Genomic DNA, 14,769 nt, shown 5'->3' with positions numbered 1-14,769 from the left:
GATTTTCACTCGTTCCGATGGCATCCAAACGAGGAGCATGGCAATGAGAGTACAATGTAGGTGTTGGCGTTGTCAACGTTGTCGAATTCGTTGATTCTGAGTAAAGGAAAGGCGCCCAATTTGCTCCCTGGGTCACTGGGCACCTCAATCGTGCTTTTATGTTCGTTGCGTTGGTGTCTATCTGCCAAATCAACTTTCGCTCAATATTCCGCCCAATATGTTTAGCAATACTAACCCTCCAGCAATTTTTTTCGCGTATGCTGAGAACAACATTATCTATGGACAGTCTTCAATGGTAAACATTGATTTGTTACGTGGGCGCCGCCAGCACGATTTTACGTATCTCTGCTTATTCCGCAAGTCGTTTGAATAGGCCTAAATCATTAGGGGCCCTGTTTGTGTGTGCTCTTTCTGAAGATGACATGACCCAATGAACGCCGGCCGCCTATGGAAAGTTGAAAGCTACTTTTTGGGCAAACGAAATGGCACATTATCTTTCTCACATTTCAGTGGACAACTGAACCGCGCCGTAGGGGTAGCGATAAAGGAGGCAGTGAAAGAAGAAAAGAAGACAGAGGTGCCGTAGTGAAGGGCTCCGGAATAATTACGACCACCTGGGAAACTTTACGTGCACTGACATCGCACAGCACACGGGCGCCTTTTGTGTTTCGCCTCCATCGAAAGTTCCGCTTTCTCAACGCATACGCAAGCTGCACACATCTCTCTCTCACTACTGCCACGTAGCTCAAAGTGCGATTCAGGTGTCCACTGAACCAAGCAGCCAGTTACGTGCGTTTCCTTAACTTTCGTGACTTTCCCGCACACAGGGAGGCCGATTAAGACGACGACATGCAATTCACAGCGCGAGATTGTGTTGTCGTTTAACACGAGTCGTGGTCGGCTGCGGCGATAGCAAAACGCCCTCCCCCACTGGCCAGCGAAGCTGATCTCACGTCGCCAAGTTGCGAAGCCCCAGTAAAAAAAAAATTTGGAGGGCGTTAAGCTTCGCCATTAAGAGCAGGACGCGACAGCGTGTTGCAGCATTGCCAAGGAATCCACGGAACGCCATCGTCCTTCGGTGCGACCCCGTGCCCAGACAATTTAAGAATAGGAAGCAAATCTTGGTGGACACCTGAACCGGGCCGTAAGGGAAGGACCAGCTAGGCTCAGTGGAGCCCTGGAATAGAGGCCCAACCTTGCTGCAAGAAGTCAAACGTCGACAGCGATGAAAACGAAGACCGAACCGCCAATCTCTTAAGAGACCTCAATAAAGTTTTTCTCTCTCTCTCTCTCTGAAATGAAAATTGCTTTTAAGGAAAGGAAATGACGCCCCTCTCTCAATTCTCGCTGGACACACGTACCGCGCCGTAAGGGAAGAAAAATCTCTTCCCTTACGGCCCGGTTCAGGTGTCCACCGAGCTGCGCCATTTTTCGCTCGCGGCCAAAGACGCCGACGACACCGGCTTTTCTGCGACACGAGCTCCTTAACGCTCTCGCGTTATATTATAAATCTTATTTCTGCAAGTATCTGAGAGACTTCAGAGAGACATCAGATTTTCCAGGATTGCTAGTGTAGCACTGCTTTCCCACTTAACGGTGCAGTTCTCGCCCACCACTGCTGCACCTCTTTCCCTCTTTCTTCTTTCACTGTCACCTTCTTTCCTTCTCTTAAGGTGAGGTTCCAGTGTCCACCGTAATACACAAGAAAATTACTGCGCCATTTCCTTTCCCCAGAAAACCAATTTCATTTTCTGGTTCGCCGCGGTGGCTCAGTGGTTAGGGCGCTCGACTACTGATCCGGAGTTCCCGGGTTCGAACCCGACTACGGCGGCTGCGTTTTTATGGAGGAAAAACGCTAAGGCGCCCGTGTGCTGTGCGATGTCAGTGCACGTTAAAGATCCCCAGGTGGTCGAAATCATTCCGGAGCCCTCTACTACGGCACCTCTTCCTTCCTTTCTGCTTTCACTCCCTCCTTTATTCCTTCCCTTACGGCGCGGTTCAGGTGTCCAACGATATATGGGACAGATACTGCGCTATTTCCTTTCCCCCCAAAACCAATTATTATTATTATTTCCTGGTTCGCCGACAAAAGACGATGCAGCGATCAGCGTGCTGACCAATGTTTAAAAAGAACTGCTCAACCAGAACGAATGATCACGCAGTGAGGCAGCATCACACGCTTATTTTTTTTTTCCTACATCATGCCGTGCGCAGCGGTACCTGCCTAAAAATCCACGTGAGTGACAATGAAGTTTAGCGAGAAAGTTGCTGCCCTTTGTTTTCACACAGCTGACTCCATGTTAATAAGTCATCGATACGAGCTTTACTGAGTGACGAGAGTATCTCAATCATACATACATACTACTGACATTCGGCAGTCTAATTTCGGTTTTTAACAAAAAAAAACAGATAAACCGATCTACAAGCTTCATTTTCTGTTTGAATTCATTGCAAAAGTTTAAACCTCCCAATTTGGCGTCGTCTAGTGGATGCGAAGAGACAGTACATCGGTAATGTTCAATTCAATTCTTAACCTCCTTTTCGAGAGGAGGGGGAACCACTAAAACCCGCGCAAAAGGCTTGGCATGCGGCTGGCCGTGTAAAGCTAGCATTCACACAGACACGGCTATTGTGTAATTGTTTCACAGCTTAGAAAAAGCACAGGTATTACAAGCAAACTTTTGAACCAGATTAAGCAGGCAGTAGGTACCGAAACTGATACAATTAAATAAAGAAACAAAAGTCTCCGAAAATTAAACATAAAGCAATCGTATAAACAATAATTAAGCGCTGATATATATTGAAATTCAAACAGTGAAATATAAAAAAGCAAAGGCACTGAACATTACACAGTACATGGACGCTAAGGCATGATATTCATATCGCAAAGGCAAGCACCACAAAAAGAACTTCATTACAGAATGTCAATTACAAAACGTATCCAAGAATCCATTTTCTCGGCAACGGTGCCATCTTGCTGCGCAGAGCCAACATCTGTAGTGTTCCTGAGAAATAATCTCTCTATTTTTGGTTTGTTTCATATCTCTCTTAAACGCCCCTTCAGTGCTTGACTATCAAGGAAGCCAGAGTTATCAAAACTCTTCATCTAATAATTCACCTTGCGATTTTCTTTTCTTTTTACATAAGAAGAAGAGCTTTAACAATGCATTACTTGTTGTTGCGGCGGGGTTCTTGATGGTGGTCCTGAACGAGAGAGAGGGTAGCTTCACTGCAGACCTATGTTGTATCTGCCTGTACTTTCTTAAACATACAGCCCATGATAGCATTGCGGATCTGTTCGATCTGTGGCGGTGTGATAGCCTCAATAATGCTTTTTTGCTTCAATTTTTTTCTAGATATTGCATGCTTTCTTAACAGAGAGGAATATCCTAAATTTTCACTTATTTGGATGTAAATTGTGTGTAGAGTTGTGAACTGACGTTAATGATCGTTATAAATACCTTTGATAACTACCTTCCTGCGTAACTTCATTCGGTTTAGTAATAAAATTCGTAGACCCACAACATGAAATCAGTGATTCAATTTCTTTTCGAATATAAATAGACACTAAATGTTCACAATAGTGACCGCGCCGAGATTTACGTCCAGGGCTTGCTTCATCACCAGACCGAAAAAATCATCTACGAATGAAACCTTGCGTCGCCTGATAGTTGTGTCAATACGAAAGAAAAATGCACCTCTCACTGTCTCACTGCGCAAATTCAACATCTCATGGTCAGATCTCATTCTACAAAATTCAATATTGCCTTTGCATTTGATACTGCCTATGACTATAACTTCAATGTCGCATCCTAAAGTATCCGCACGGTTTTTAGAGGATAACTCGTAACTTGGAGGATGAAAATATATGATTCTTGCGTGTACTACTCTGTATGAGCATGATTATGTTAAAAGAAACACCGATGGTTTCTAAAAGTATTGTCATGTCGTCTTCTTTGTTAGAGAGCCAGCGAACGTTCAGATGTAAAGACGAGAAACACGTCTTTGTTGCCAACAAGGGCTTCACGCTGTTCTTGGAACTCTTAAAACCCATTTCTGGGGGTTCCACAATTTCATTTTCTACATGGACCACTCAACACTTCATGCGCTCTTAACTCTTGCATATGCAAGCAAGGCTGGATTTGATTTCTTTTAGGTTTCTTGTAGATATCGCTGAAGGGTTTCGCTTACCTCCCGAAACTGCTGTTTGAGTTTACGCTTGAGCTACTGAAACAGCTTTGCAGCCTTTTGGACATCCTGAGAAACAGAGTTTAGACAACACCGCTCAGGTAAGTAAAGCACGAGAAACAAATAGCATGCCTGAGCTGAAAACAAAACTGGGTGAGCGCCGGAAGCAAAGTAAAACAACAGCAGCCGCAGCAGCAATTACGGCACAAGAATATAATACTAGGAATCACATAGGTACTGACCACCAACCTGCGTGGCAGCACGGTAGATTCATTCGAGTCCAAACATCCCTAACTGCTGCTCCAAAATGGGCGAAGCGCCTTCAATAAATACTTTCTACAATTAAAACCACGAATTGCTCGTACACACACTGCAGCTACTCCCTACTGGCAGGGCCGTCGCGGTAGCTCAGTGGTTATGGCGCTTGGCTTCTGACAGGGAAGGTGCGGGTTCTATCCCGTCCGCGGTAGTCGAAGTTCGATGTAGGCGAAATTCTAGAGGCCCGTGTACTGTGCGACGTCAGTGCACGTTAAAGAATTCCCGATGGTCGACATTTCCGGGGCCCTTCACTACGGCGTCCCTCATAGCCTGAGTCACTTTGGGATGTCGAACCCTTCTTGCCATAAACCAATCTTTACTGGCAGCTTTTTAAAGGCCTGCCTTCAGAGTGAATGAAGCAGGTTTCAGCTTGAGTAAAACACTACAAGTGGTCACTTTCCATATTCTTTGAGGATAACTGAAAATTTTCTGAATATAATACCAGCCCTCCGGTTCAGCCCTGCTGCATTAGAACGTTCTTGCGGCCTAGTTGGTTCATTTCATTAATAGGTAGGACAGCGCGAATAAGACAAATACCGCAGACCAAGGAAGGAAAACGTCACCACGTGGTGTTGTTTTCGTTCCTATGCCTCCAGTCCTTGTCTTAGTCGCGCAGTCCTACCTATTGAGGACACCCCTTCTGGTTGTCGTTCTATTTACAGATGGTGGCTCATAACAACGCGCATATGTTATATATTTTTATGGTATATATCTGGTGCGATTGCATAATATTTGAATGTAAACTGAAAGCTAACTACAGAAGATGGGTCTAAATGTGTTTCCAACAAAAAAGATGTGCTATGTAATAACTACCTTCAGCGTCGTAACAGGCCTAAAGATGATATACGTCGTTTTGCTTGTGAAATTCTAGTTCGATGTGTACACCAAGCCATGGGCGATGGATTCTTCGTCACTGGTGAAATCCTTGAAGGTAAGAAACCAACATGATTTCTCTCAGCAATGCGGGAACACATTAGATGCCCGCACCTCACTAACAGTCAGAGCACTGTAAATTTCGTGGGTATATGACCCTCTAAAACAAAGCGAAGTAAAATTTTCCTGTGCATAAGAAGGCTCGAAGCTAGAAATAAGAACCCTTTTATTATATCAAATTATCATTATCTTCCTGCGCGTGCTTGCGCGCGCTGTATTTTATATCATTGCACAAAAGAAGCGCCCTTCGTCATTCCAGTCAGATTCAGAGACACTAATCGGTTAAACACATTTGCTTTTCTGGTGTCTAACAAATATTCCAGCCGTAATCACGGGGCCCCGCAGGGCGCAATACAAAAATAATCCGTCATAGAGCAACCCTGAACATACAGAATATTGTCAGGAAGTGGTGACTGCAATCCGGAGCGCAGAAAGATAGCGAGAATGACGTCTGAATAAAACTTTATTTTGTCTGACTTGCGCCCATAATGGACTGAATAACTTGCCGGCGGTGTTGCAGGAAATGTACTCGGCGATCGTTGGGCAGAATTCCCGCTTTCTGCCGTGCTCAATTTATAGCTTATAGCGAACTTTCGAGATAAAGCGTGCAAAGATACTACAATATTCTGGAACTATGTAGAATCGGCTCCGACTGGATGCGATCAATCGAGATAAATCTGGTCGCGTATTTCATCTCAAACAAAGCGATAAAGCGGCTTGCCGGCAGCTTTGAAGAATGAACAAACCCTACAAACATTCACGGCACTACAGCATTACGCGTAGAGCCGCAAAGCGCATGGAGATCACATGTTTCGTTGCACTAGAATTAATCTTTGAACATTTATTGACCATTTCCTTTCTATCACTTGAGACGATTCCTATCGGCGTGTTTATTACTGCCAGGCGGTGTCTAGGCCACGTCAGGGGCTTGGCGCACCGCTTCAATTTGATGCTAGGGGCAACACAATTAATTTTTAGTGAGCTAAAACTAAGTCCCCCATAGCTGACTTCGCCACTGTCTGTCTGCCTCCAGCGGTTACCCACCGGTTACCTAGGTGGCCCATCTGCAATCTAGGTCACGTGACCTTGTGACGCCATGACAACCTGCCAACTGGATTTTGAGCAAACTGCCCACCGGGGCAGGTGGTGCTTTGATTACTGATCCGTCGTTAGCGATTGCCCGCGTACGGCACCCTATGTCTCCCAACCCCCCTGGTGGGAGCACCTGCCTTCGCAGGGCAATGGCGCATTGCTAAACCTCTGCCCCACTGCGCCAGGAATGGTATCATGACTCCTAGCGATCTGTGAATGTAAATTATAAAATAACCTATTCCGCATTAGTCGATATTATTCAATTAACGCTATCGTGTCATACCCTTAGGGCATAGCTTAATTGTCTCCTCCAGTTTGAATGCGCTTGCACTTATGGCTACTATCCGATTTTGCCGATCTTTGACTAAAACCTGCTTGACCTTTACATCCGAAATGAAATCCGAAGCACTAGAGCATCCAAATAGCATTGGGCGTAAGCGCGGTAAATCTCCCACTCTTTTTTTGCCTTGAGGTTATCTGCTTCACTGACTCCTTTCCGGCTGTCAAGGATGTGCGCGTTGCCAATAGTATTTAAATAGCAAACAGGAAATTTTTTCCCAGACTACGTTGAAACTCTTCAGTTTCATTATGGCCTCTAGACTACTACAGACTTCGTGGTAATTGACTCGTAGTACATATCGGTGAGGTATAGATTCAAAGATTAGCATTCAAAATATTGATATCATGAGACTTGAAAAAATGGCAGCAGGTGGTGCTGCATTTGTTTAATTTCTTGGCCCTGTTTAGGCCCTGTTTAGCCGCCTTCAGATATATTAGCCTCTATGTCGTTGTATGCTGTAGTCTATCGTTACAGACGTACTTGAAGTTTTCCTTGATGTCTTTATTATGTCGTGAAAACGTTATGCACCTCTCCATTGGCATTCACGTAGTAATCTGCGATAGCATTCCAGATCTTGAAGGCGCTTTCTAGCTTTTCATTTACATGGCTCCAGCATTAATGGCGCCCTCGGCGATGCCTGAAATTTCTGGAAGGGATTGGTTGCGAGTAGCGACCGTGTGCGAACGTTTCGCGTTTCGTGGTCTTCTTCGCGCTCTTCATTATGAATACGCACCATCTCACCCAAATTCTCACTTTATTATCACACAAATGGGTGGCTTGTTCTGTTAAGCTTCTCCTCTACCTGTAAACACCCATCAGCGAGTTGTGATGATGGGCGTCAGTCTAGATGATCACAGCGCTCCAGTCGAATCGCTGCGAACCCAGCTCTTCATGAAGTTTGGCGTAAAATGCGGCGTCCCGTCGTGTGTGTTGTTGTTTTGCGAAACTGCGGATCAGTCGTAAAGGTTTCACATCGCAAATGGAGCGGCGGAATTCAAAAGCGGATAAAACATTATATAAATTGTGATTCCTAGGCCACAACATGACTAAAACACCATTACTATATGCAAGTATATAAAATAAGAGTGTTGCGCTGAAAGGAAAATCGGGACACGTTGTCGGGAATCCATCCCGTGACCCTTGGGATGCAAGTCAGAAAAGCTATATACTGTACTCTAAAGTATATATGCCTAATTGTAGAGGCACTCCAAGCAAGTGGTGATTAAGCGAGTTAGAAAGTTAATTTCGGTGAGGGATGAGTGCAATCGAACGATTGTATGCTTGTGTCACGTAGCATGGGTGTGTCATGTGGTCTAGAAACATTAGTAGAGCATACGATCGCGCAGTATGATAATGAGATCAAGTAGATCGAGTCGCTGAAGGGACCATTTAAAGCTATCAAGCATCGTTTGCGATGCTACAGATCGCTCAGCAATGTGTAGCATCGTTATCAAGCATCCCCACACATGTCTTTGCGGGCAAAACCTTGACATGCAGATTATAAAAGAAAGTTTTCACAGGAACCTGCACAGGCATTCATTTTAGACGTTTCAATACATTTTGCTACGGTAGAAAAGAGTACAGTAGCTGATACACAGGAACAGGCAAGGCTATTTCAACAAACTTTGTGTAGGGCTGTTTTTTGGTAGCACTAAATAATTGTTCCATTAAGAATTGGCCTTACGTCCGAACATAGTCAACTTATTTTGTAGAAAAAAATACTTGATAAAAAAGGCCACAGAGAGGGCTGGAAATAGTAGCAACGCTTTGAAGGAGGACCTTAAATTTCTGCCCAATTTCATTATCCCTCTTGTACGTTTCTGGCAGAACATCGCCGTCGGTCAAAGCTTTAGTTTTCGGTGTCCACCTTGGGTGCAGCTTCGCCGCGACAAAGGTGTGCAGAGTTTTCCGAGAAGGGCTCTAAAACTTCTTATGCCCTTGAAATTTGCGATGTGAGGTCCTTTTCTTCTGTGCTCGCACACTTATAAAACGGAAGTTAGTTTATTTCTTATCACTGACGGGCGACGACAAGATTCCTGGAGCGTCCTTTGCCTCCTATGCCGGAAATTTGAGGTGAATATTCTGGACGCCGACATGTGCTTTTTTTTTAATGTGTGATCGGCATCCTTTAGAAGAAAAGGAACACCCGCGTCCCTTTTACTTTCTAGGCTGCCGCCAGGGCACCAGAGGTTGAAGACAAAAGCGCAACTGCGTCTTGGGAAATTAAGGATATTCCGTACAGGCTAACAATGCTGCAGAGGTAAGATCTACGTTTTAAACTATTTATATTGTTGGAAAGTTAAATAAATAGGCGCACGTTATTGGTATGGAAGTACAACTGCGTAGCTAGAAGTTATAGTGTAGTCTAGTCTTATAAAACTTGTTTCACGGCATTCTAAAGTATGAATAATTCTTTGCGCCCCAATAACATGGAAGACTCTTTTTCGAAAATTTAGCCATGCAGGTCCATATGCTAGAAAATACCAGCTTGCGGATTTCTTGTATGCGCAGCATTAGTACAAAAACAACGCACAATTATATTGCACTGTTTATATTATTATACATTTTGCGCTATTAACTTTACTGTGACTTTCTGACGCTGCAAAAACTCGGTGCTATATCTAGAATGACCATAACATCTGCTGCTTGAACCGCATCGCGGACTATATTTGTTCCTTTTTTTTCAGGCTTATTTTGAAGCTGGTCATTCCAAAGGCACGCATAGCTGTAGCAGCACGAGAAACATCAAAGGTGAGATCAGCAACCACATTGCATGGAAATGATTGTGAATGATGGACGTTGGGTAATTACCACTCAAATAAAACCTTGCACCGGAATACCATTCATAACTATCGGAGTTGGAAGAGCTTTTCTTGCATAAACGAAGACACCGGACTAGTATTACCGCTCCTGCACACCTTACGTTCGAACATACTCAACTTCTTTTCTAGAAAAAAATGTTTATAAATAAAGGTCAAAGAGAGGTCTAGAACTAGAAGAACGGGGTGCGGTCACTACGGCGTTTGCTCTAGGCGAACCGTTCGCTGATCTGTGGCCTGCCGGTTCCTGCCGCTGTTCTTGTCTTTTATCTTGTTGCCTCCTAAGGACTCCTTTCTTCCTTCTACGGCGAGGCCATTCCACGTGTTGGGGTTTTGGCCAGGTGTTTTTTATTGCTGTACCGATAGTTAGGGTCCATGTCCCCTTAGGCCTCGTGCAATGTCCTTAGCTTCCCTGGGTGGGCTCCGGCTCCCTGGTTCGCCAGCCTGCCGGCCCAAAGTTTGCCCTTGGATTCCTTCGGTCGGAATGGCGTCAGTGACATCCCAGTGGCACTTGTAACCATTGAAGACGGGGCCCTTGAACTGAAAAATTTTAAAATGATCCAGGAGCAGCTGAAGTTTGCTACCAGCCGCCACCCGGAAGTCTCTAAAGTGTGCCCTTTCGGCCGTAGGGGCATTCTGGGCCAATCCTCGGATGTGCAGTGCGCGTCGGAGTTGCTGCGTTTCACATCATTCGCATCATTTCCAGGAAAGCCCTTTATTCCAGAGCAACTCGCATGTTCAAAAGGGATCATACGCGGCGTGGACCCAACGGCTTCTCCTCAGGAACTACTTGACGACTTTCAGGACGCCGGTGTTGGCGTACTATCAGTTTACCGCTGCACCAGAGATGTTAATGGCTCAAGTGTGCCGACAAAGTCTGTGATAGCAACATTTGCAGGATCTTCATGCCGGTCTGAGCTTAAGGTTTGACCCGCAGTGCACCGAGTCGACCCGCTACATCCTCGTCCGTTACAATGCAGGAACTGATGGCGCTTCGGTCGTAGCAGCGAAGCTTGCAAATCTGCGACGCGTTGCCGACTATGCGGGGTGAACCATTCGGCAGACCTCTGCACATCTGAGGGTCCCATTTGCTGTCTCTGTGGCGGCATTCATCCGGCTGATGATGCTGGCTATCCCAAACGGTCAGATGAGCAGAATGTTCTGGACATCATTAAGCAGAGAAGGCGCTCTAGAGCTGATGCTTATGGACAGTTAGACCGGAAGAGGCAATCTTATGCGGGTCTTGCAAGGTCATCTGGTCCTGAGGCGGAAGCGTTGCTGACAAAGTCTGCGGTGTCAGCTGTCGAGAAGGCGCTTGCAGATGTTGTGGACCGTATGCTGATTACATTCAGTGAAGCTCTATCCCAGGTCATTTCAAGTCAGGTTGCTCATTCAACTGCTGGCCTTCCCGTTCTATCAACTAGTCCTTCCCATAGCCTCTCTGGTGTCTCTCCCCTGGCTCCTATTCCTGCTGTGTCCTCGTCTGTGCCTCTACATGGTGCCGGGGATATCTTCCTCTCTACCGTTTGCACTACGAACGTCGAGATGGTGAATCCTTCCCAAAAGCGTCGAGCTCCTTCCTCTCGTCGAATTTTGCCCTCCGAAGCAACAAAAGCAAGAAAGGTTCCCCCCGTAATACACATAAAACTGATGTGTTAAAGGAGGCTGTTACAGCCTCTCTGCATATACAGTAACAATTGCGAGGTTAAAAGTGAAATTGCCGTTCAGTCGTATCTTTTTTTCACGATTTACAGAACCTTGTCTCACAGTTCGACCAAGACATTATTTTACTTCAAGAAACTTGGCTTACTCCTATTCGGTCATTCTCTCTAAATAATTTCCGGGTATTCTGAGCCGATCGCAACTTCGGCCGGGGTGGTGGCTTGTTAACATTAATTTCTTCTAAATTTGTTGATCGGGCGCATGTGTCACACCAAATTCAAAGACCTGCCTGCGAATTGTTGGCTGTTGATAACGCGATTCCACAGTGTGGTCCCCTTACAGTTGCTGATGTTTATTTTCCTTCTGGTGTCCAAAGCACAGTTCATTTAAATGTTCTTTTGCGAACAACCAATAGAGTTGTGTTTGCTGGTGAATTCAATTCTCATCACGTAATTTGGGGGTTTTCATACTGATGCATGTGGGCAGCTTCTTTGGTCGTGGATGTCAGCAAGGAACGGGCGTTGCTGTAACAGTCCAGGAGCTACTTTCTTGCGTTCCGATTCTCGGTCTGTCGTTGACTTAACATTGGCTGGGAACGTGGTGAAGGTTTCTTCATGGTCTACAGTGGATTGTGGTACTTCCAGTGATCACTTTCCGATATCTCACAATAGCAGCTTCTCCCCTCAGGGCGACTGCTTCGCCACAAAAATTCGTAAAGCACACACTTTTCAGAAAACCTGTGCGATCGTTTTTCTCCTCCATTGCATCATCTGATAACTTGGATTGCGCTCACCAAGTTCTCTATTCCGTGTTAGGGGCCCGTGAGCGTTCCGTGTTCACGGTGCAGTCTACGGTCAAAAACAAACAGCTCTCCCTGTGGTGGAATGATGAGTGTGAGAGTGCATATCGACTTAGAAAAGCTGCCTGGAAGACCCTTCCTCATAATCACTGCCCACGGAATTGGATAAATTACAAATTTTTCGCGCCTTCATTTGAAAGGACCATTCGTAGGGAGAAGGAGGAGTACAATGCGAATTTTAGCAGTTATCTACTAAGCCCAAATAACCGCAGAGCTTTGTACCGATTCATGGAACGCAACCATAATACGCCGTCCTCTCATGTTACACAGACAGCGGTGTTACCACCCGAGGATGCAAAAAAGAAAACTTGACCAGATAGCACAACACCTTGCTCTGCGCTAAGCGCTGTTGGCGGATCCATTCGTCCTACCCCCTCCGCGTGCAGACTTCACTGCGGTTACACCCTCTGAATTATTTTCCATTGTTACTGGCCTCAAACTTGCAGCTTCCAGATGCGATGGGATCTCTATCTGTATCTTTAGGTCTCTTGTGGAAGAGGTTACCTCGGATCTATTGCATATGGTTAATATGTCCCTGGAGACAGCTTGGCTCTCTTCTGAATGGAAAATGGCGAAAATAATCTTGCTTCTCAAAGATGAAAAAAAAAGGATTTTGTAATTGATAACATTCGATCTATTTACCTCTTGTTTTAATTTAGTTAAACTCATTGAACGCATTTTTCACAGCCGTCTTACAGATCACGTCCTTGCAATAGAAGCCTTCAGTGCTTCTCAGATAGGGTTTCGTCGGGGGTGCTCGATTTGGACCGCACATTTAGATTTGGAAAGCAGAATTAGGATTGCAATGGAGAAGAAAGAGGACGCGGTTTTAGTCACTTTGGATATCGCTAAAGCATATGACAGGGTAGAGCATTCAATACTATTGAACAATCTTGACGAAATTCGGTCGCATTTTAGCATTCTTGCATGGGCACAGGAATTCCTAAAAGATAGGCGTTTCTTGTGTTCTGACGGTTCCTTTACTTCCGAGACTTTTTCACAGACTAAAGGTGTGCTTCGGGGTTCGGTCCTGTCTCCTTTACTTTTTAATATACTTATGCAGGACATACCAATTCAGAGTGACGTAAAAGTGTATGTGTATGCGGACGACATCGCCTTTTTTGCTTCTGCTAGAGACATTAACTCACTTTACCAGCTATTGCAGGTCTACCTCAATGCCCTGGAAGTATGGCTGGGCAAGCTACATTCTATTCTCAACGGGAACAAATCTTCCGTTCTCGTTTTCTCTCTAGCGTCCCCTCTTTATATCTGTCTACTGTATTGTGGCGCCCAAATCCCGCAAGTTGAGTCTTTAAAGTGCCTACGAGTAATCTAAGAGCCTCATCTAGACTGGCGACCTCATATCAGAAGTATAGTCATCAAAGGTGGGCAAGCTCTCGGTCGCCTGACGCGAATCAGCAATAAGAAATTCAATAAGCGCAGAGACACTCTTTTATTTCTCTATAAGACTTACACACCAATTTTGTAGTTCGGTTGCGTTCTGTTCTCCGGTTGTCTTAGATACACAACTCAACCTTTGGTTCTGTTGGAGTGGCGCGCTCTACTGCTTTGCCTGGGTTTATCAAAATCAGTGGCGAAATGTGCCCTGTTTCTAGAAGCTCGCATACGGGGCTTGAACTCTCGCTTCCAGCTACTCACAGTGCGCACCTTCTTACTTGAGCCAATGTCTGGAGGGGCTCTTCCAATTTTTTTGACTAACACAGCTTTGTTTCTTGATAAACATTGGCCGCATTACAAACTGCCTCAATTTGTGTTTACAGAGCGTCTTTTGTCTAGAATTGCAGTCTCGCTTATGTCTGTGCAATGCGCAGCAGTTTGCAGGCTGCGCCAGCTGTTTGCTTGGACCATACGTTGCCGCTATATGCAAAGCACTTATCTGCCAATGTGCTAAACGGTCTCGTGGAGGATTATCTGTTTCAGTATTCGAGCAGTGGTGTAATCTTCACAGTTGCCTCTCAACAAGGCGAAAAGGCAGCAGTAGGCGCTTATTCCCACAAATTATATTGGAGTTCTTCTCTCGGGGTCCTTGATTATACACCAATTTTCGCTCCTGAATTTCTCGCTATTGGTTTGGCCCTTCAAAAAGTTCCCCGCAATATTTCTCAAGTTACCATTCTCTCGGACTGCCTCTCAGCCTTGGCTGCACTAGAGAGTTCGGCAACTAGTCTCCTGTACCGATTCCTAATGTACTTTGTGCCACGTCATGTCCTAGAGGTGCGCTTTCAATGGATCCCAGAGCACTGTGGCATTACTTTAAATTCAATGGCCGATTTCTTAGCGAAATCAGCCATCAGTGGGCCTGTTGCCCATGTCGTTTCAAACATCACCCTTCTGACCACGTCACGTTATGAACGTTACCTAATACACCATTACCTGAGCCCTGAGCCCATCCTTGGTACAGTGGATTTCGAACATTTGAAATTCCCATGGAACATACGTTCCTGCGCATCTAGACAATGTGAGGTTTCCATGACGCTGTTGCGCTGTAGGATTCCTCGCCTTAATCTATAATTATTCTGTTCTGGGTTCACGCCGTC

General features: G+C 45.3%; 1 protein-coding gene across 1 annotated transcript in view; it reads left to right on the top strand.

Moving 5' to 3' along the window:
- The window catches only part of LOC144121871 (rifampicin phosphotransferase-like), a 148,366-nt gene that overhangs the window by 110,002 nt on the left and 23,595 nt on the right, over positions 1-14,769 (top strand). The window contains exons 31-33 of the mRNA XM_077655290.1: positions 5,378-5,437; positions 9,040-9,131; positions 9,559-9,622. Of these exons, the coding sequence (XP_077511416.1) occupies positions 5,378-5,437; positions 9,040-9,131; positions 9,559-9,622 (216 nt within the window). The remainder of the gene's footprint in view (positions 1-5,377; positions 5,438-9,039; positions 9,132-9,558; positions 9,623-14,769) is intronic.

This window comes from Amblyomma americanum, chromosome 2, assembly GCF_052857255.1.
Source record: "Amblyomma americanum isolate KBUSLIRL-KWMA chromosome 2, ASM5285725v1, whole genome shotgun sequence".
Classification (NCBI taxonomy): Eukaryota; Metazoa; Arthropoda; class Arachnida; order Ixodida; family Ixodidae; genus Amblyomma; species Amblyomma americanum.
This window is presented reverse-complemented; position numbering and strand designations above follow the sequence as displayed.